The sequence below is a fragment of the Lygodium microphyllum genome, chromosome 26 (assembly GCF_053477565.2).
Source record: "Lygodium microphyllum isolate KBCC chromosome 26, Lygodium_microphyllum_v1.1.10, whole genome shotgun sequence".
NCBI lineage: Eukaryota > Viridiplantae > Streptophyta > Polypodiopsida > Schizaeales > Lygodiaceae > Lygodium > Lygodium microphyllum.
The window spans coordinates 53,160,030-53,180,527 of record NC_141160.1 but is presented as its reverse complement, the minus strand read 5'-3'; the positions used below and the strand labels follow the sequence as shown (position 1 = coordinate 53,180,527).

General features: G+C 41.3%; 1 protein-coding gene and 2 pseudogenes across 1 annotated transcript; 1 reads left to right on the top strand and 2 right to left on the bottom strand.

Moving 5' to 3' along the window:
• Positions 1-976: 976 nt before the first annotated feature.
• Positions 977-1,649, bottom strand: LOC148013276 (tryptophan synthase beta chain 2, chloroplastic pseudogene; annotated as a pseudogene).
• Positions 1,650-10,114: 8,465 nt separating this feature from the next.
• Positions 10,115-10,786, bottom strand: LOC148013275 (tryptophan synthase beta chain 2, chloroplastic pseudogene; annotated as a pseudogene).
• A 4,656-nt stretch (positions 10,787-15,442) lies between these two features.
• LOC148013274 (uncharacterized) lies at positions 15,443-17,671 on the top strand. The gene has a single exon (XM_087667861.1). The coding sequence runs from the start codon at positions 15,989-15,991 to the stop codon at positions 17,669-17,671; it is 1,683 nt and encodes a 560-aa protein (XP_087523987.1). The 5' UTR covers positions 15,443-15,988.
• Positions 17,672-20,498: the final 2,827 nt, after the last annotated feature.

Sequence of the window (20,498 nt, the reverse complement as noted above, 5' to 3'; positions counted from 1 at the left end):
CAGTCACAGATGCAAGCAATTTAATTGTGATTGAAGCTTGTTTACAGGATTAATGGTTGCAATGTTTTTGTCAATCATCTCTATCACAAGTCGCCTTGTTTTGATATCGATGAAGTTGATTGGGTATAATACAATGCCATCAAAGTCATTGCTTTTATAGAGACTAGTAACTATCAGATTTTCAGCAGTATCCTTTGGATCCCATTCGTCTTTCACGCAGCGATCTCATCGCATCGACCTCACCACTTTGTCTGTAATGCAGCATCCTCATTGCATCCTCTGCATTGAGGAAGGTGCAGTCATATTTTTGCTTTTCAGAGTTTGCGAAACCTGGGTCAATTGTTAGTGATTTTCTTCACTCATATCACCGCAATATCCTCCTAACAAGATGAAGCAGTAGCGGCAGAAATTGTAGATCAAGTGTTCCTCCTTGAAAACAGCTACTGCTGCATTTTGTTCCCTGGTTGCAAAAATTGACTTCGGTCATCTTGCAGGTCTAAATCTTCATCGTTCATCCTTGTCTGTAAGTTTCTACTTCTCCTCCATCGCTTGCCTCTATCACTCTTCAATCCTCTGCATCATCTTGTCTCCTTCACTTCGATCTGTGAATCCTGATCAATCCGATACTCTGTGATAGGGATTGTAAAAAAGAAAGTGAAGTCCCTTTGTTGGAAGTGAGGGAATTGTGTGTCTCAAAGGCTTTTTGTTGAGCTGCTTGTTGCCATCGACAGAAAATCGCCACTCTTCCTCCTCCTTCACATACTTCTGCCCCCTAACATTAGCCACGATTCCCCTTTTTCCCAGAAAAGCCTCTTTTTCCCCCAGTGGAGCAGCCGAGTCCAGGATTCCGAAATGTTTTTCATTGATGAAGCCTCATCACTAGTCATCAGACTTCTCCTCTCCCAGATTAGCCTCGCCTTCCTTCCTTTTCGTCCCACACGCTTGCTTTTCCCTCCCTCCTTAGCTTTTGAATCTGCTAATTAGCGACTCTCCTTCCGTGTTTTTTTTTCCCTTCCGTTCCTCCCCACTTATCTAGAGCATGTCGTCGAGTCTCTTTGCCAATAATGGCGTGAAAATCTCTCACCAGCATTGGATAAGGGTGAGGTCCAGCTACGGACCCTAAAATATAGTGTGTGGTCTCTACATTTGTAACCCAGTCTCTTATTGCTTCTGATGCCGCATCTTTCAACGTACCTGTACCAGACTGGACAGCACGTACCTCAGCTCCAAGGAGTCTCATTCTGAATATATTAAGAGCCTGTCGTTCCATATCTTTGGCGCCCATGTAAACAACACATTGTAACCCAAAGCAAGCACACACTGTAGCACTGGCAACTCCATGCTGCCCTGCACCAGTTTCTGCTATGATACGGTTTTTACCAATCCGCGTAGCCAGCAAAGCTTGCCCAATGGCGTTGTTGATCTTGTGAGCACCTGTATGATTCAAATCCTCTCTTTTCAGATAAATAAGAGGCTCCCCCCCCCCCTGCGTCTTGACCTTGCTTATAATGTTCTGTCAATCTCTCTGCAAAATAAAGTGGTGATTCTCGCCCAATGTAATCCTTTAGGATTCCTGCAAGCTCTTCCTGGAAGGCAGAATCTACCGAGAGATAAGTGAATGCGGCCTCCAGCTGTGCTCCATGCCCCATGCTTCTCATAGCACGTTTCAATGCTTGGCCTCCTTCTTTCCAACTCCCGGATGTGGAGGTTTGGTATCATTAGGTATTTTTTATGTAGCTGGAGAAGGAGAAGACAAAGTCCTGAACGAATACATGTAACATGTTCACCAGCATCAGTTGTGCTTTCCACTTGACCTTGCTCAACATAGGCTGAAAGCATCTCATCATGTTCACCACGATGCCTCCAACTCCTCCCCACTATACTCATACGCAGAAAATAAATGTAAACACAACAACTAAGTATGTACAAAGTATCAAATCACACACACAATTTTTGGGTGGTTTTCACACTTCGAATGCGCAGCAATACGACATCCACCCCCTCTAATCCTGCGCATCCTCCGGATGGGCCAACTACCCATGATCATTATCATCAAGATCCACAAACAGATCAATCTCTTCGTTATGCATTTCCGGTAGATCAACAAGATTATCTGTCATATCATCTGTCTCTTCCATTGGAGTTTCTTCTCATTGCTCTTCTCTTGAAAATTCTTCCAATGCATAATCCTCATCATCTCTTTTCTTGAAAAGCTTGATTCTTTTTCCAGCAATAGGCACTCTAAGCACTGTCCCATCCAATTCTATCAGCTCATATGTTACATTATCAAAGACATGTCTGACTATGTACGGCCCAAACCATCTTTTCACCATCTTCCGAAGTGCAGTATGCTGATTTTCAAGGCTGCTATCAAAGACCAATACCCAATCTCCCTCTTCTATTGCTCTAGGCTGCAAGCGATGCCTGCTGTCAAACCTGTCCTTATTCCTTAGTCTAGCAACCTTCAACCTGTCAATAGCTAGATGAATATCCTCAGGTCTCCTCTCCAACTGTCGAATCCGAAGAGCCAAAAGCTCTTCTCTCGTCAAATCCTCCTGCCAAGGTAAAACTGACCAAGTCAAAGCACAAGTCTCAGTCGGCATAACAGGTTTCTGACCATACATCACCTCTGAAGGCATATATCCTGTGGTAACACTATGAGTCGTACGATCAGCCCACAAAGCAAATGGTAGAAGTCTCGGTCATTCTCCAATCCGTCCTCTGCATGCTTTGGCTAATGCTTTCACTATCGGCGGATGCCCTCTTTCACTCTTCCCATTTCCCTCTGGATTATATGTTGTAGTTAGAGCCAACTTGATTCCTAGCTGAGAGAAAAACTCCCTAGCTTCATCTGCATCCAATTCACCACGATCCGCAGTGATCTTACCCACACAACCATACCTGCAGAAAATTTCCTCCAATAAGAATTTACACACTGCACTAGTGGTCTTCGTTCTCAAAGATCTGCCCTCAACATGATTGGTAAGATCCTCTCTAGCCAAAACAATGTATCTCATCTGCCATAGACCCATAGGCATGGTAACCAAGTCAACTACCCACTTATAATGAATGCATAGTGGATAGGTCGGATGAAGCTCATCTCGATGACCCACTACTGAATACATCTGGCAGTCTCTGCAAGTCTCAACAAAGTGAGAAACATCTCTGTACATGCCTTTCCACCAATATTTCTCCTTGATTTTCTCATAAGTAGCCCACACTCCTCTATGACCAGCCCAAGGACTCTCGTGAAACTCCCTCATCACCTGTAACTGTGTCTCTCTATCGCAGACAACCCGCAAAGGTAATCCGCCTCTTTTCTTCGGATGCTTCCAAAGAAATCCGTCCTTGAGAAAATAACCATAGGCTTTCCTTCTGATCTTCTTGAACTCTTCATCTGTCCATTCATCTCTTTTGCTTAGTGTACTAAGGTACCTGCCAATCTGCAACCAATCTCCAACATAGAGTTCTTCTGTGAAAGCCACAATATCATAGACATGACAAACATGATCAACCATAATGGCTGAAATTTCTGCATCATCCTCTTCTGCAAGTAGAGTCTCCTCATCATCATATCTGGCTCTAGACAACATATCTGCCACTGGATTATCCTTCCTTGCTATGTGTTTAAATTCCGGATTTAATGACTTGATGTATGCAATCCATCTCAACATAGCTATATCCGGAGAGAGCAACTCGTGATCATACCAATCAATGGCAAGCAATCTGTCTCTACCACAACTGAAGCTCCAATAAAGTACTCCTTGTCACATTTGAGAGCCGTGACAATCCCCAATAGCTCCCTCTTGATTTGCGGATATCTCCTCTGTCTCTCGTTTAGGACTTTCGTCCCAAACCGAATAGCATACCTATTTCCATCTGCATCATCTTGACCCACAGCCCAACCTATGCCAATTGGACTAGTGTCAACTGTCAATACAATAGGCCTTTCACAATTATAATCCGCTTTCCTGAGAGTAGGAGCATTCTGCAATAACTTCTTCAATTTCCGCATGGCTCTAGTGTGGCTCTCATCCCAATAGAATTTCTGCCCCTTTCGAAGTAGCTGATACAAACAATCTGCTATGTGTGCAAAATGAGGTATCCAAATCATATAAAACACACAAGCTCCAATGAATCTCCGTACCTCTGAAGTGGTAGAACAATACTCCGCAATCTTGCCTATAGCATTCACCTTATCAGGTGAGGGTTTCCTGCCATAATATCCACACATGTGTCCAACAATGACAACCTCATTCACTCCAAAAACAGATTTTTGCCCTGAAAGTGTCAAGTTCACTTCTTCTAACCTGGCCAAAGTCTTCTCACATGCTGAAATATGATCAGCCACAAAGTATCTGCATCCCTGCTCATTTAGACTCTCATTCTTCTCTTCTTCTGCACACCCCTTAATGGGCACATCATCCAAGAAAGGCATGGTAAGCTGAGGTATGTAATCACGAAGAACCTTATGCATGGCATTCATCATATGCGCAACAGAATTAGTGGCACCTTGAGGCAAGGTACACATCCTGACAAGCCCAATAGGAGTTCTCATGGTGGTTATGTCCCTGCTTTCCAAAGCCAGCTGAAACTGATCATATCCTGAATACAAATCACCTAAAGAATAGATGGCATGTCCAGCAAATGCCTTTGCAAACTCATCCACAACTGGACCTATACCAACATTCCTGATAGTAACTCTGTTCACTGGCTGCATGTCCTGAATAAATCGGAGAGTACCATTCTTCTTTGGAACTGTAAACCACCTGTTTGAGTATGGTGCAGATGAAGGCTCAAGGATTCCCATCCTGATTTTCTCATTCAATAAATCAATCAGCTTTGGCAGGTGTGCCTTAGGCACTGGAATAGGTCGGAGATTCCATGGAATATGAGGAATAGTAAAAATGACCATAGGAGCAACAATATTAGGATTCACACATCCAATCTCATGTGGGAAAAAAGCAAATCCCCTTCCATGATGCTCAAGCATCTCCTGAAAGCATTGCTTCTCTATGGGTAACAAGAAATCACAATTTCCTATTTTCAATTCAGCAAGAGTCTCTGCTGAAAATTTATGACCAATATGCTCCGGATTCCTCAAAATTTGCTGTTTGGCAGCCCTCTCTATTTGTTGATCACTGTCAGATGGAAGCGGTACAGCAACCGGCTTCACCTTCTTATCCACCGTTTTGTATTTCGTGTCAACCCTGGCTTCATTATGCTCTTCTGCATTACATAAATCTTGCTGTAAATCAGCAATTCTGCACTCCAATGGCTGAATATCCTCAGCCCTCTGCTCTATGGACTGCATAGAAACAGCCCTAAACTCTGAATGCTGAAATATTTCAGCAGTAAACTCTGTTGGCTGAAAGTTTTCAGCCCTCTGTCTCTCTGAAAGCTGATCATAACCAGCTGGAAACTCTGTTTGCTGAATTTCTTCAGCACTCAACACTCTTTGCTGAGTTACCTCAGCCTCTGACTCAATCTGTGACATAAAATCTGCAATTTCATGAAACATGTCCAGGGACTGCACTAATACATTACTATGACAATTTTGCATATCAGTTTTCAGCATATCTCCCATCTCTGTCATCGTATCTGCACAAATCACACTGTCATACATCCCATCTATGTGCTCATCATCCTCCAAAATTCCTGCATTTTTCAAATTTTTCTCCTTCCTGCATATATACTGCCTGGCAGCTCTAGGCAACCTAGAAGTCTTCTGATAGCTCATTGAACTGTTTGCTAAAATCCCAACAAAACCGGAGAAGAAAACACTGCTGCCAGGAGGCGAGAACTCCAATATCCTCTGCTCTGTACCACCGTCGTCTCGCGAAACGGCGGTACCTAATGAAAACCCGAATCCCTCACAGTGGGCAAAGGTGCATCTCTGAGAGTATCCCTGTTTCTAACATGGTTCACACACACAGTCATAAACTGAACTGCTCTCATACCATCTTTACTGCGAATCCGTGCATAAGCAGATCCATCATCCATGACCTTTGTTTCCATGCGCATCTCTGTGATGAATGGCTGACCAAGAATTATGGGGATAAGAGCATGAATCCTGCACAAAGAAATGAAAATCCTCCTCTACATCACCAATAGAAACCCTGACACTAGGACAGGCAGCATACAAATCACCTGCAGTGTTATTGGCGGCTCTCATACGCCACCCATGCTCTACATCCATAGGCCATCTGTTACTCTCATAAACTCCACGAACTATGAGATTAATCTCTGAACCATGATCCACCAATGCAACATAAGGCACCTGTTTCTCTCCAATCTTTACCATCGTCTCTGTAGTTGCCCTAGCCGAATGGCTCCGCGAAAAGTGACTACGCGGTATCATGACAGGCTCATCAATTTCAGCATAATGCATAGGCTGAACCCTCTTCTCTACCTGCGGAAAAACAGAAGCATTATCAACCATAACCTCATCCTCATCCTCATCCAACTCCCCAATCAAAACTCCCTGTGTATCAGTGGTAGACAATGCATGTCTTTTCCTCTTCAAAACCTCCTGAAACTGATCCTGAAACTCTCTTTTTGAGATGCCCAAAATCTCAGAAATAGTGAAAGTCACCTCACTGCCAAGTATCTTATCATTAAAGATTTTCTTCATGTCTGTAGATGTCTCAATATCGGACATCAATCTAAATCCTGGCTGCTTTCTCTCTCTAGGCTCTTGCCTCTTTTCTCTCTTTTGAGCATCTTCCATCTGTCGATCTGGCCCTGGTCTTGAAGACGGTCCTGCAGTAGGTGGAGTAACAAACTCACCCCCTCTAGTCTTCTTAGCTGCACTTGGATTTTCTTCATCCCTCTTATGCTTCTCCTCAACAAGTACATCTGCACCATGAGATTTAGCCAAATAAGCATAAATAGAATACCTGTCAACAAGCGAGTCCCAACCTGTCTCTGATCTGATGCTAGAGCCTGCACTAGTCAAAACAGTTTGTTGAATTTTCCCCTTGTTTGCAGTCTCCATAGCATAAGTCCATAGCACTGACTGAGTCTCTAATCCCTTCTCAATCTGGACTCCATATGCAAAAGCATCACCTCTAGCTGTCACATAAGAAGTACGCGCAGCCATGTCATCCACTAACTTCTTCATTCCACCTTTACCAAAGTTGGTAGCAAGTGGAGCTCCTGTCTCAGTCAACCAAATCTTACCATCTTGCCCCCAATATACCAAATTCTTCCTCCTTGCATCCTGAAAAGATTCACAATCCCTGCAATGCTGATGGTCCGTACTATCGCACCAAATACATCTCCGATCTCTCCTAGGTGCATTAGGAGCACTCCTAGGTGCAGTAGGAGCACTAGAAGAAGTAGTAGGCGCAGTCGAAGCAAACTGCTCTTTCAACTTTCCCACCAACTCCGCTTTGACTGACTCCAGTGTCAAATCTGTTATGCCTTTGATTATGTCATCAAGAGAGGTAGGCACCGATGGAGCGGATGGTTTTTGAGCAGAAGGTGTAGGCATCGGTCGTGGAACAGGAGGAATAGGTGGAGTGGAAACAGTAGGCACTGGCATAGGCCAAGAAACTGGCTGAGGAGGAGAAGAAATAACAGGGATAGAAGCAGGCATAGGAGCTGATGATGGTGTAGGTGTCATGGAACCATTCTGTAGGCGAGTCTTCCATATCCTCCTCTTGGTCAAAGTCGAGACTGCATCCTGAGCATCCTGCCAATCAGTTTTAAGACCCATAGGCTTCGTGCGATCCTCAAGAAGCTCACCCAATTCTTCTTGAAGAGCAGGATCAGCAGCTTGCAAGAAAAGCTCAACTTTTTCAACATCCAATGCTCTTTGTTCAATGGCATCAAGCTGACTATACCTCTCCTCAAATTCTCGAATCAACTCCGAAGCAGCTAGACCTTTGTTTGGCATGTAGACCCACTCTCGGAATGACCGCCGAGTAGCCATACCAAAGTCCTCAAGGAAATATTCTTCTTTCAGGGCCTTCTTAAAATCTTGCCAATGTGTATTTTGAATAAAAATATCAGTCACTTTTGCCCTCAAAGCAGGTTGACAAGACGAAGGAAGTACTTACTCATAAGTCCAGCTGGAACTCCGAAAAACCCCATCTTGATCTCATATGTCTTCAAATATGCTGAATCATTACGCCCGTCAAATAGCTTCTTCTCATTCTCAACTGCTTCAATAGCCTTAGTCGCGCTGTTTGCATTCTCCTGCTCCGAATAGAGTTGCCTTTGCTGAGACAACTGTTGTTGATGCAATTGTTGTTGCTGCTGCATATACAATTGTGTTTGCTGATTTTGGAGTTGCATATACATGGACATATTCTGCAAAATCTGCTTTAGATCCTTAGTTGAAGTACTTGATGCAGCAGTCATTGATGGAGCTGAAGTAGACGCAGCTGGAATTGTAGAAGAAGCTGAAATAGAGGCTGAAGTATCTCCCATCCTGAAATTTCTGCGACGCTTTCACGTCGGGTTCACCAAAGATGTCGAAGGGTTTTCGAAAGCAAAGTCGCGTCCACGGAGGACTTTGAATAATTTTAGGATAGGAGGTCAATTTAGTGAGATCAGATTCAATTTAAAAGCTCAATTTCAGATAATATGTGACATACAATCAGCTTCATCTGAATGGGAGCCTCTTCAATAAACATCTTGACAAAAATTCATGTCATATAAATAGCCTTTGTTTCTGCACCATCTGTAGTCTCTGAATCTGTAAATAACCAGGGTGTTCCTGTTGCACTAATGCCATCTACTTCCTCAATTAAAGAATGGCAATCTGAGTATCGAAAACATTATTCAGCTTGATCCCATATTGGAAGTACAAAGCCTCACTATCCTGCTTGCATTCTTGCACAACATTGGTAACATGAGGAGATTCTAATGCAGGCTTGTAAGCCTACATCAAAGTATTTCCACCTTTCAAAGCATCAATAGGATAAACTCCATCTTCAAAGGCAAACTGCATAATACAAAGAGAACCATGTCGGGCAAGATCAACATCTTCACAATTAAAACCTATGGTAAGGTGCTCTTCTGGATCAGGCTCTAAGAAAAGTCATGGTAATTGTGATGAATCTGTAACAATATGGACAGTCACAGATGCAAGAAATTTAATTGTGATTGAAGCTTGTTTACAGGATTAATGGTTGCAATGTTTTTGTCAATCATCTCTGTCACAAGTCGCCATGTTTTGATATCGATGAAGTTGATTGGGTATAATACAATGCCATCAAAGTCATTGCTTTTATAGCGACTAGTAACTATCAGATTTTCAGCAGTATTCTTTGGATCCCATTCGTCTTTCACGCAGCAATCTCATCGCATCGACCTCACCACTTTGTCTGTAATGCAGCATCCTCATTGCATCGTCTTCAGCTATCATCTTTAGCACAGCGTCCTCATTACATCGTCCTCCAAACTTCGTTGCATTGAGGAAGGTGCTGTCATATTTTTGCTTTTCAGTGTTTGCGAAACCTGGGTCAATTGTTAGTGATTTTCTTCACTCATATCACCGCAATATCCTCCTAACAAGATGAAGCAGTAGCGGCAGAAATCGTAGATCAAGTGTTCCTCCTTGAAAACAGCTACTGCTACGTTTTGTTCCCTGGTTGCAAAAATTGACTTCGGTCGTCTTGCAGGTCTAAATCTTCATCGTTCATCCTTGTCTGCAAGTTTCTACTTCTCCTCCATCGCTTGCCTCTATCACTCTTCAATCCTCTGCATCATCTTGTCTCCTTCACTTCGATCTGTGAATCCTGATCAATCCGATACTCTGTGATAGGGATTATAAAAAAGAAAGTGAAGTCCCTTTGTTGGAAGTGAGGGAATTGTGTGTCTCAAAGGCTTTTTGTTGAGCTGCTTGTTGCCATCGACAAAAAATCGCCACTCTTCCTCCTCCTTCACATACTTCTGCCCCCTAACATTAGCCACGATTCCCCTTTTTCCCAGAAAAGCCTCTTTTTCCCCCAGTGGAGCAGCTGAGTCCAGGATTCCGAAATGTTTTTCATTGATGAAGCCTCATCACCAGTCGTCAGACTTCTCCTCTCCCAGATTAGCCTCGCCTTCCTTCCTTTTCGTCCCACACGCTTGCTTTTCCCTCCCTCCTTAGCTTTTGAATCCGCTAATTAGCGACTCTCTTTCCGTGTTTTTTTTTCCCTTCCATTCCTCCCCACTTATCTAGAGCCTGCCGTCGGGTCTCTTTGCCAATAATGGCGTGAAAATCTCTCACCAGCATTGGATAAGGGTGAGGTCCACAGCTACGGACCCTAAAATATAGTGTGTGGTCTCTACATTTGTAACCCAGTCTCTTATTGCTTCTGATGTCGCATCTTTCAACGTACCTATACCAGACTGGACAGCACGTACCTCAGCTCCAAGGAGTCTCATTCTGAATATATTAAGAGCCTGTCGTTCCATATCTTTGGCGCCCATGTAAACAACACATTGTAACCCAAAGCGAGCACACATTGTAGCAGTGGCAACTCCATGCTGCCCTGCACCAGTTTCTGCTATGATACGGTTTTTACCAATCCGCGTAGCCAGCAAAGCTTGCCCAATGGCGTTGTTGATCTTGTGAGCACCTATATGATTCAAATCCTCTCTTTTCAGATAAATAAGAGGCTCCCCCCCCCCCGTCTTGACCTTGCTTATAATGTTCTGTCAATCTCTCTGCAAAATAAAGTGGTGATTCTCGCCCAACGTAATCCTTTAGGATTCCTGCAAGCTCTTCCTGGAAGGCAGAATCTGCCGAGAGATAAGTGAATGCGGCCTCCAGCTGTGCTCCATGCCCCATGCTTCTCATAGCACGTTTCAATGCTTGGCCTCCTTCTTTCCAACTCCCGGATGTGGAGGTTTGGTATCATTAGGTATTTTTTATGTAGCTGGAGAAGGAGAAGACAAAGTCCTGAACGAATACATGTAACATGTTCACCAGCATCAGTTGTGCTTTCCACTTGACCTTGCTCAACATAGGCTGAAAGCATCTCATCATGTTCACCACTATGCCTCCAACTCCTCCCCACTATACTCATACACAGAAAATAAATGTAAACACAACAACTAAGTATGTACAAAGTATCAAATCACACACACAATTTTTGGGTGGTTTTCACACTTCGAATGCGCAGCAATACGACAACGGATGAATAGAACCATCCAGGAGCATGTATGCAGTATGCTTAGCCATGCAAGCATACCACAAAGCTTTTGGGCTAAGGTAGTCAATATAGTTGTGCATATCATAAATAGATCACCTTCCAGTGGTTTGGATTTCCAGGTTGTAGAGGAGATATGGATTGGGAAACCTCCCCGTCTTATGCGCATATACGAGTCTTTGGATGTGAAGCATTCTGCCATGTTCCCAAGGACAAGTGTAGTAAGCTGGATCCTAAGAGTGTCAAATGCATTTTCCTTGGCTATGGAGATGTAGGTGAAATGGGTTACCACCTCTGGGATCCATAGGCACGGAAAGTCATCTGCAGCCATGTAGTCTTCCATGAAGATAAGATGCATAGGTAGCTTGAGAAGGTGGTAGAGATACGTAGGGTTATATTCCAGGAGGAGCCACGTGCTCTTGCACAACCAGTTGGTGGACAGCCTGCAGTACGAGTTGGTACACATGGCCAAGGTGTTGGATAGGATACTAGACATGCAACAATGACTGCAATGAGACGATCTACTAGAGCTAGACGTCCACCTGATCAATTTGAGCCCTCGATGCATTATGTCTTGGTTACAGATGCAGGAGAGCCTCTCACCTATGATGAGGCTATACACAAGGGTGACACTCACTCATGGGAGGGGGCTATGTAGTCTGAGATGGAATCCTTGCATAAGAATATGACTTGGGATTTCATTGCATTGCCTAACGGCAAGAAGGCTTTGCCATGCAAATTGGTGTACAAGCTGAAAAGTACCCCTAGGCACCCCAATCCGGTTTATAAGGCAAGACTTGTTGCTAAGGGTTTTAAACAAGAGCACGGAGTTTACTTTGATGAAGTCTTTTCTCTTGTGGTCAAAATGACCACGTTATGCTTGGTTTTGGCCTTAGTCATGCAACTTGACTTGGACATGTATCAGATGGATGCCAAGGCTACATTCTTAATGCATGGGGATTTGCATGATGAGATTTACATGGAGCAACCTAAGGGCTTTGTGGAACCTGGCAGGGAGCACCTAGTGTGCAAGTTGAAGAAAAGTCTTTATGGCTTAAAGCAGGCACCTAGGGAGTGGTATCATAAGTTTGATCCCTTTATGCAGCCACAGGGCTATAGCATGAGTGCTATGGATATTTGTCTTTACACTAAGACATCTCGTGATGGCTCATTGCTTATTTTGATGTTTTATGTGGATGCTATGTTGATAGCAGGGAAAGCTCATGATGAGCTGGATGCTCTTAAATCTCAGTTGAAGAAGAGCTTTGAGGTGAAGGATTTGGGACATGCCTCTCACATTCTTGGTATGTACATTAAGCGCGATAGGCATTAGGGACTACTCTACCTCTCATAGAGAGAGTACATTCACAAAGTCCTTGAGCATTTCTGCATGCAAGATGTGAAGCCTATTGGATGTCCATTACCTTCTTATGTGAAGGTTTCATAAGCCGATTGTCCGCATATAGATTAGTAGAGGGTTGAGATGGCCAAGATCCCTTATGCATCAGCTGTGGGCAGTTTGATGTATACCATGATAGCCACTCGACCAGATATTGCCTTTGCAGTTGGTGTTGTGGCACGCTATATGGCTACACCTGGCAAGAAATATTGGGATGTCGTAAAGGGTATCATGAGATACCTGAAAGGCACAATATATATGTGTATTTGCTATGGTAGCTAGGATATAAGAGTTGTGGGGTACACAGACTCCGATTATGCAGGTCATGCAGATAGTAGGAAGTCCACTTTTGGCTATGTATTCACCTATGTTGGAGGTGCTATCTCTTGGATGTCCAAGGTTCAGAAGTGTACGGCTCTCTCTATCACTGAGGCCGAGTATGTTGCAACCACTGAGACTTGTAAGGAGGCCATATGGTTGGGTCATTTGGTTCATGATCTTGGGATTGATACTATACCTAGGCTGCATTTGGATTCTATGAGTGCTATTTAGCTGGCCAAGAATCCGGCCAAGAATCCGGTCTTCTATATGCGAAGACGAAACACATTGAGGTGAGGTATTACTTCATACATGGGGTCATGGAGGACAAGTCTATTGACCTTGTCAAGATCTCCACTGATGAAAATCTTGCAAATCTGCTCACGAAAAGCCTCACTATTGTGCGCTTTGCCTTCCTCAGGAGATTGATGCAGTGTTCGGGAAAAGGCGGGTTCGCTTCATCCTAGGGCCGGTTCATTTTAGGAGAAAACTCGTTCGATTCAATCTGAGGAGGAATTGTTTACTTGTGAAAAATACATGCGAAAAGGATTTAGGCCAGTTCATCTTTATCATAGAAGGAGAATATCCTTCTCATGATTAAAGTAGAAGGATAAGATCTTTCTAAATATAAATGAAAAAGGATTTTTAATAATACAATATATATATTATATATTAATATTTAAAATTTAAATTCTAATTTCGAATTAATTATTATTAACATTTTAGTAACTAGTTAGTAGTTAGTAGTTAGTAGTTAGTAGTCACGACTCACTTAGCTAATAGCACTAGTGACTAGTTAGAACTTAGAAGTTAGAACTTACTACTTAGAAGTTAGAACTTACTACTTAGAAGTTAGTAGTGTCCCTTGTGAGTCTAAACGTTTTAAAATTTAGCCTTAATTATAATTAAAGCTGGCTGCTGCTGACTACTGTCAGTAAATTGGAGAGAGAGTGCCAAGTGGAGACTCGAGACTCCGAGAGTTCAATGGTCATAACTTCATCATTGATCATGGCACATGCAAAGTTGCAGTGTGCACTGTGCACAATGCAAACTTTCAGTCTTCAAAGTTCAAAAGATGTGTGGCCCTCAGCCCTGGGCACTCAGCAAATTCATCATTCATGATTCCAGAATCCAGAAGAACTTCACGCTGGTGACTGCACACTGTACACTCAGGCTTCAGCCTTCAGGTCGGAACTTCTTGCAGGGCCCAGGCTGCCTGTCGACTCTCGAGTCTCAAAGCCCAGACTCCTGCAGGGCCCACGCTGCCTCTCGAGTCTTAGCCTTGGCCCTTCAGCCTCCTTCAGGTCGGATTCCTGAACTTCCTGCAGGCTGCCTCAAGGCTCAGTGCCTCTTGACTCTCGAGTCCTAGCCCCAGGACCTGCAGCCGCCAGCGGCCAGCCTGCAGGCTGCCTCTCAGAGTCCAGACACTCGTGAACGGTGACTCCACCTAGCACCGTCCGGCGTCCAGGTGGCAGGCTCCCGCCTCCTGGGGTTTCCGCGGCCCGCCTCAAGGCTCAGAGTCCAGACTCCACTGTCGGACTGTCCACCGTGACGGTCCAGACTCCAGAGCCTCGACTCTCCGAGTCTCCAGCCGCCAGCGTGACGGTGTGCACTGTGCACTGTGACCCGTCCGGCGTCCACTGTCCAGGCTGCCGCGGCCCGCCTCCTGAGTCCTGGGGCCTTGACTTTCCACGGACCACGCCTCCTGGGGCTGCCGCAGTGCCGCCTCCAGGCTCCTAGGGCCTCGACTCCACGTGGCACGGACCACGTCTCCACCGTCCAGACTCCAGGGCCTCGACTCTCGAGTCTCCACCATCTGGCATCCAGGACTCCAGGTGATCTCCAGAGTCCACACCGCCTGGGGCTGCCGCCTCCTAGGGCTGCAACCTCCACGCCTCCTGGGGCTTCACCGCTGCGACCTCCACACTCCTGCCCGACGTTGCGACCTCCAGGCTGCGCCGCTGCAACCTCCAAGCTCCCGCTGCGAGTCGCGACCTCCTGAAGGCTAACTCGTGAAGGTGAGAATCATATTTAACCAATAATGAGTGATTCAGAATAGCAAAGAAAGGTGAGAGGTGGTAGTTCTAAGTTTACACGATCAATCATCATTTGATAATACTCCGAAGTCTGATGGAAAGTACTTAGTATGGCCAACAAAGCTCGTAGGAGCACTTGCTTTGTCAACCACACACACACACACACACACACACATATATATATATAGAGAGAGAGAGAGTGTGTGTGTGTGTGTGTGTGTATGTGTGTGTATAATATGTGTGTGTGTGTGTGTGTGTATAATATATGTGTGTGTGTGACATACGTGTGCAATGTGCATTGTGTGTATATGTGTGTTAGTGAAAGCTTAAAGGCAAAATATTAGTACTAATTTTTATTTTTATTTTGCTATGTGGTTGTTAATAGGTTAAAAAGCTTTGTGAGACATTGTAGTTTGAAGATAGAGGCTGGCTGTTGGAGGAGCTTAGATTTTCAAAGGGAAGGAATGCCTAACAAAAGGTAGAAAATTTCAACGATTATAAAAAACACGGTAAGATCGCAACCACTCTTTTTAACTTTGAGAATGGCACCTAAATTGAAAGATAAGAGACAAGGAAACCTTCTTGCATGGGTTGGGATTGAAAACATAGCCAAGCATCCTTCTAAAAAGTTAAAAGAAAATACGGATAATATTGGGGGCTCAACTTCAATTAATGTGTTATCTTCAAATGAATCATTCGATAACATGTCACTTGAAGAAAGGGCTGAATTTGAAAGGAAAAAAGAAGGACGCTTACTTTTTCAAGAGGACTGGCAAAACCAATTTAAATGGCTTGTTTATGATAGAGATGAAGTAAAAATGTTTTGTAAATTTTGTTTGAAATATCCTCATCCACATAGTGCATATTCAAAAGGGGGATCTATAAATTTTAAAATTAGCAACTTAAAATCCCATGTTCGCACATCATGTCATAAGTTTGCTATGCAAGCTATTTTACTCGAAGGAAAAGACTCAATTGAAAAGAGTGTTTAAAAAATTAGAGAAGTAAAAGATGAGGCATTACTTTCATTATTTAGAACGGCATATTTGATTGCAAAGCAAAATTTGCCATTTTCTGTGTTTCCTGACATGATAAGCTTATTGCAAGATTGCCATGCACCATACACTACTAGTCTTTATAATGATGATAAGGCATGTGCTGAAATGATTTTTTGCATGGCATCGTCTCTTATGAAAAGTACAATAGAAAAGGTTTCAACTAGTCCATGGTTTGGTGTTTTAATTGATGAGTCAAATGATATCTCCTCACATGGACATATGGTTATTTATTTATCATATCTTGAGGCTGATTGTGTTCCTAAAACAAGCTTTTATGGTATCATACGTGTGCATGATGGCACTGCAAGATCTTTGTTTGAGGCTATTATTAAAGAACTAAAGAAATGTAAGCTAGATTTATCTAGATTTGTTGCATTTGGGTCTGATGGATGTTCCACAATGGTAGGAAAGGAGAATGGTGTCCAGGCCTTATTGAAAAAACATGTTAATCCATTTTTAACATCAATTCATTGTGTTGCCCATCGTAGTGCCCTTGCAATATCTAGTGTAGCAAAAGAGATGCCTTATTGCAAAAAGCTAGAAAAACTTATTAATGCTATAGCTTCGCATTTTAATGTTAGCACGAAGAGATTAGAAGGGTTGCAAGCTATGCAACAAGATTTGGCATGTCCCATTCTTCGACTTGAGCATACTTTTGATGTGAGATGGTTAAGTAGATATAGAGCTATTAGTAGAGTGTGTAAGTCTTTAGATGCAATACTTGATATCACTAAAAGAGAGGCATTGCATATTTATGAAGAATTGGTTGAGTTTGAGTGTGTTTATTGCTTACATTTCTTAGCTGATATTTTGAGAGGTTTAACAACACTAAGCCAAATGTTTCAAAAAGACTTTGTAGATGTCACCACTATAGATAGTCTTGTAAAGAACGAAATTGTATCCATAACACAATATTACATTGATTGTCCTCCTGTTGATGTGAATGCATTAACTATTGGAGTATATGGATATGATATCCTTCCAGACTATGGGCCTGAAAAAGGATATTTATATACATTAAGAGGTGCTTTGCATGGGAAGAAATTTTATGAGCATGATTTAAAATGTAAAATTAATGGAGAAGACTTTAACAAGGCCTTAGAATTTCAAGTTGCTTTTGCCAATTCAGTGGTAAGTAACTTGAATTCTCGATTTCAAGATAATTCTATACTTAATTGTTTAAAAATACTTGTGCCTGCACAACATCCAATACATGAGAAGGCCTTAAAAAACTATGGAACCCAAGAGATAGATCAATTAACTTCATATTATGGTTTTCCTAAAAAGCTAAATATAGAAGAATTCCCTGCAATGATAGAAGTTGACGAGTTTAAGAAAGAATTTAGAAATTTTAAGCATCAAGCTTCTAGAGATTGGATACGATTCACATTGTTAGAAATAACTTCAACACTTGCTTGCAATAGTATGTGGAGGGATGCTTATCCGAATATTCTTACTCTTTGTCAAGTAGCTCTTGTTCAATGTTCGAGCATTGCTATTTGTGAGAGAGGTTTTAGTGCTCGAACTGTGATAAAGAGTAAGCTTCGTAATCGTTTGGAGATTAAGAGTTTAGATGCATTAATGAAAATCTTTATTGAAGGGCCTTCTAAGTTCACTGATATAGAGTTCATTGAGAGTATGGACTTATGGGCTGAAAAAACACATCGCCATTTATACACAGCACAAGGAATTTGTTCATTGATTTTGCAATAAATTTGCATATTCATAAGAGCAATTGATTTTTTATGGCCTATGATGATTTTGAAGTCACTATGCATTATTTGCACTTTTGTTGTTTTGATTCTTTTGACTCTTAATCATTTTCCTATGTTAAACTTATTTTTCCCTTGCTTGCTTCTATCTTTTGAATAAATATCTTTCAATTTGTTTTTAGATCATGCTTGCTTTTATAAAATGTACTTGAACTTTTTTGTTTATAATGTTGGTTGTATTTCATTATGTTCTCTTTTATGTTAGTTTTTTTTTTCTTTTTGTATCATGATTGCTTTTAATAAAAAGTGTTTTGACTTTTTCTAAACTTTTTTATTTTTTGTTTTGCTTAAGTTTTTTTTTTCTTTTTTATCATGATTGCTTTTTATAAATTGTGTTTGACTTTTTTAAAACTTTTTTATTTTTTGTTTTGCTTATATTTTATTATGTTATCTTTTGTGCTAGTTTTTTTTTTCTTTTTGTTTATTCTATGCTTTTAATAGTTAACTTCTTTTCTTTTTGGGTTTCGATTTTTTTTTAACGTTCTCTTTATCTTTGTGCCTTTAATGTGTATACTTCTCTGAGGCCATATGGCATAGACCCACTAAGAGACATAGAAACAACTTGCATACATTTGTTTTTATCTATTTAAATTTTAGATATGTAATGTAGATCAAGTTACTAATGATAATAAGGGTTTTCATTTCTAAGGTATAAGAGAAGTAATTGAACAAATTCCAAGGAAAACTTTGAGATAAAAACCCTTTCAAATAATAGAAAAAAAATGATTATCTTTTCATTAAAGATTTAAAAAGGAATTTGACCGATTCAATTTGTAGAATCAAGGGAATTGGGCCGATTCGATTTAGAATGTAAAGGTTTTGTAAGGTTCAAATTTTATGAAACCGCCTTAGGTTAAGAGAAGAAGGATCTATGTTAGGCTCAATTTTTTTTTTTCCCCGAACACTGGATTGATGGGTGTTGGATGAGATGATGTTTTTCCTCATCCTATTGTACATGTGTACATTGTACTATATTTTCTTTTTCTTTTCACTCCTCATTGGGGCTGATTCGCCTTTAAGTGGGAGGTTGTTGGGGGTAAAGGCGCCTCTGCCTAGTCCCCAGTGTATTACTACATTGACAATACTTGCCACTGCACACTACATGTGGCGGGTGCCCATCACCTTCACTTTATTCTTTATTATTTTAGTGATAGTTTGAATAAAGGAAGGCCCAGTCACATATTGCGACTGTTGGAGTTCCCATTTGATCTCTCTCTCTTCCTTGCTCTTGCTCTCCCACCATAGCTCTTCCAAGCAAGCTTCGATCCTTCTCACCTTTCAATAGCTTGACATGCCATGACCATGAAGCAAAGTTATATATTTTCGCCTTTATTTTTTGCAAGTTCAACTTTACTTTCTCACTTCATCTACCATCCAAAGCTATAAGCTAGACTTTTCAAGCTTGAAAATTTTTGTGTTAAAATTTTTTGCATTTTTATAGCTAAAGCTAGGGGCTGTGCTAGCACTCTTTCAAATTAGCTATGAAATAGGACAATACTGCCAATCTTAATTCTTGACTTTGAGAATCTTTTGATGTGTTGAAGTTAGCATGTAAACTAACCATTGTGCCACATTAGAGATGGATGCCTTTAGCTACATGTACACCCACCTCCAAACCTTTTGGATTCAAGAAGAGGCATCTACATAGGCATGAGTGAAAAAGTGTAACCATTTGGGAGCTGCATTCTATGTAGCTTGCCTTCATATATGGCCATCCATATAAAATAAGGGGAAAAGTGTGGGAATGGCACACAAAAATGCGGAAATAAGATACACTCGTCACCTTAGACATTCTTCTCTAAAATTGATTCTCCTTTTCTTATTAGCAACAAATCCCAAACTAGGCTTTGAAAGGATGTAGCATTTTGCAAACTTTGAATTGTAGCTTTGTGTTCAATATTTGTTTAATAAATCAAACTAGTGGTATGTAAACCTACATCTATATCTAGGTATGTGCATTTGCATGTGTATGTACATATAGGTAAAACTAGCTTGATAGACATATGTATGGAAACTTCCATCAAGATAAATTTATGGATTTGTGATTATGTATATGGACATACAAAATTGAAATCAATGTAACGATTAGAATAATTTAAGGGGTGACAAATTAGGAAGGTTGGCACCATAAAATGATAGGAGAGATATTTGGAAGTGTATACTATGTAGTAAAAGGACTACAAGTAAAGAGAAAAGAAGATTAAAACCCAAAATTTTGCATACTTTACATGCTAAAAACGATAGCAGGGTTAGGTATAAGATGAATTTTTCTACGAGTGGCATTGAGATAAATACACGAACTATTCTCGCATTAATCATTTCCTTTTTCTTCTTCTCTAAGAATGTGTATAAGATTATGCACATCTATAAGTTGAGTTTTCAAAAGGTAAGATAATCTTGACATATGGTAGTGTAGAAAGTTATCAATATAATTATTTGACATTGTTATAAGCTATCGAATAGAAATTAGCATTATTTTTGTGGTAATTGACATTTTAGATTATATCCATACACAAAACATTTGTCAAGACAATTAAGATGGAACAATTCAATTTGCAAAGCAATCATAAATTTAACCTTGTAGCTTATCATTTTTTGCAATCAAGTAAAATCCATATCAATTGAAGGTGAAAACAATGGTATTTAATTTGTGTCCTATATCTTCTAATTTGTTTGCACTCAAATTTTGAGCTTTAAGAAAATGTTGTATGATTGTATTCACTTTTATATTGTATAGGACATTGTGAAGACAAATAAGGATTTTTGGA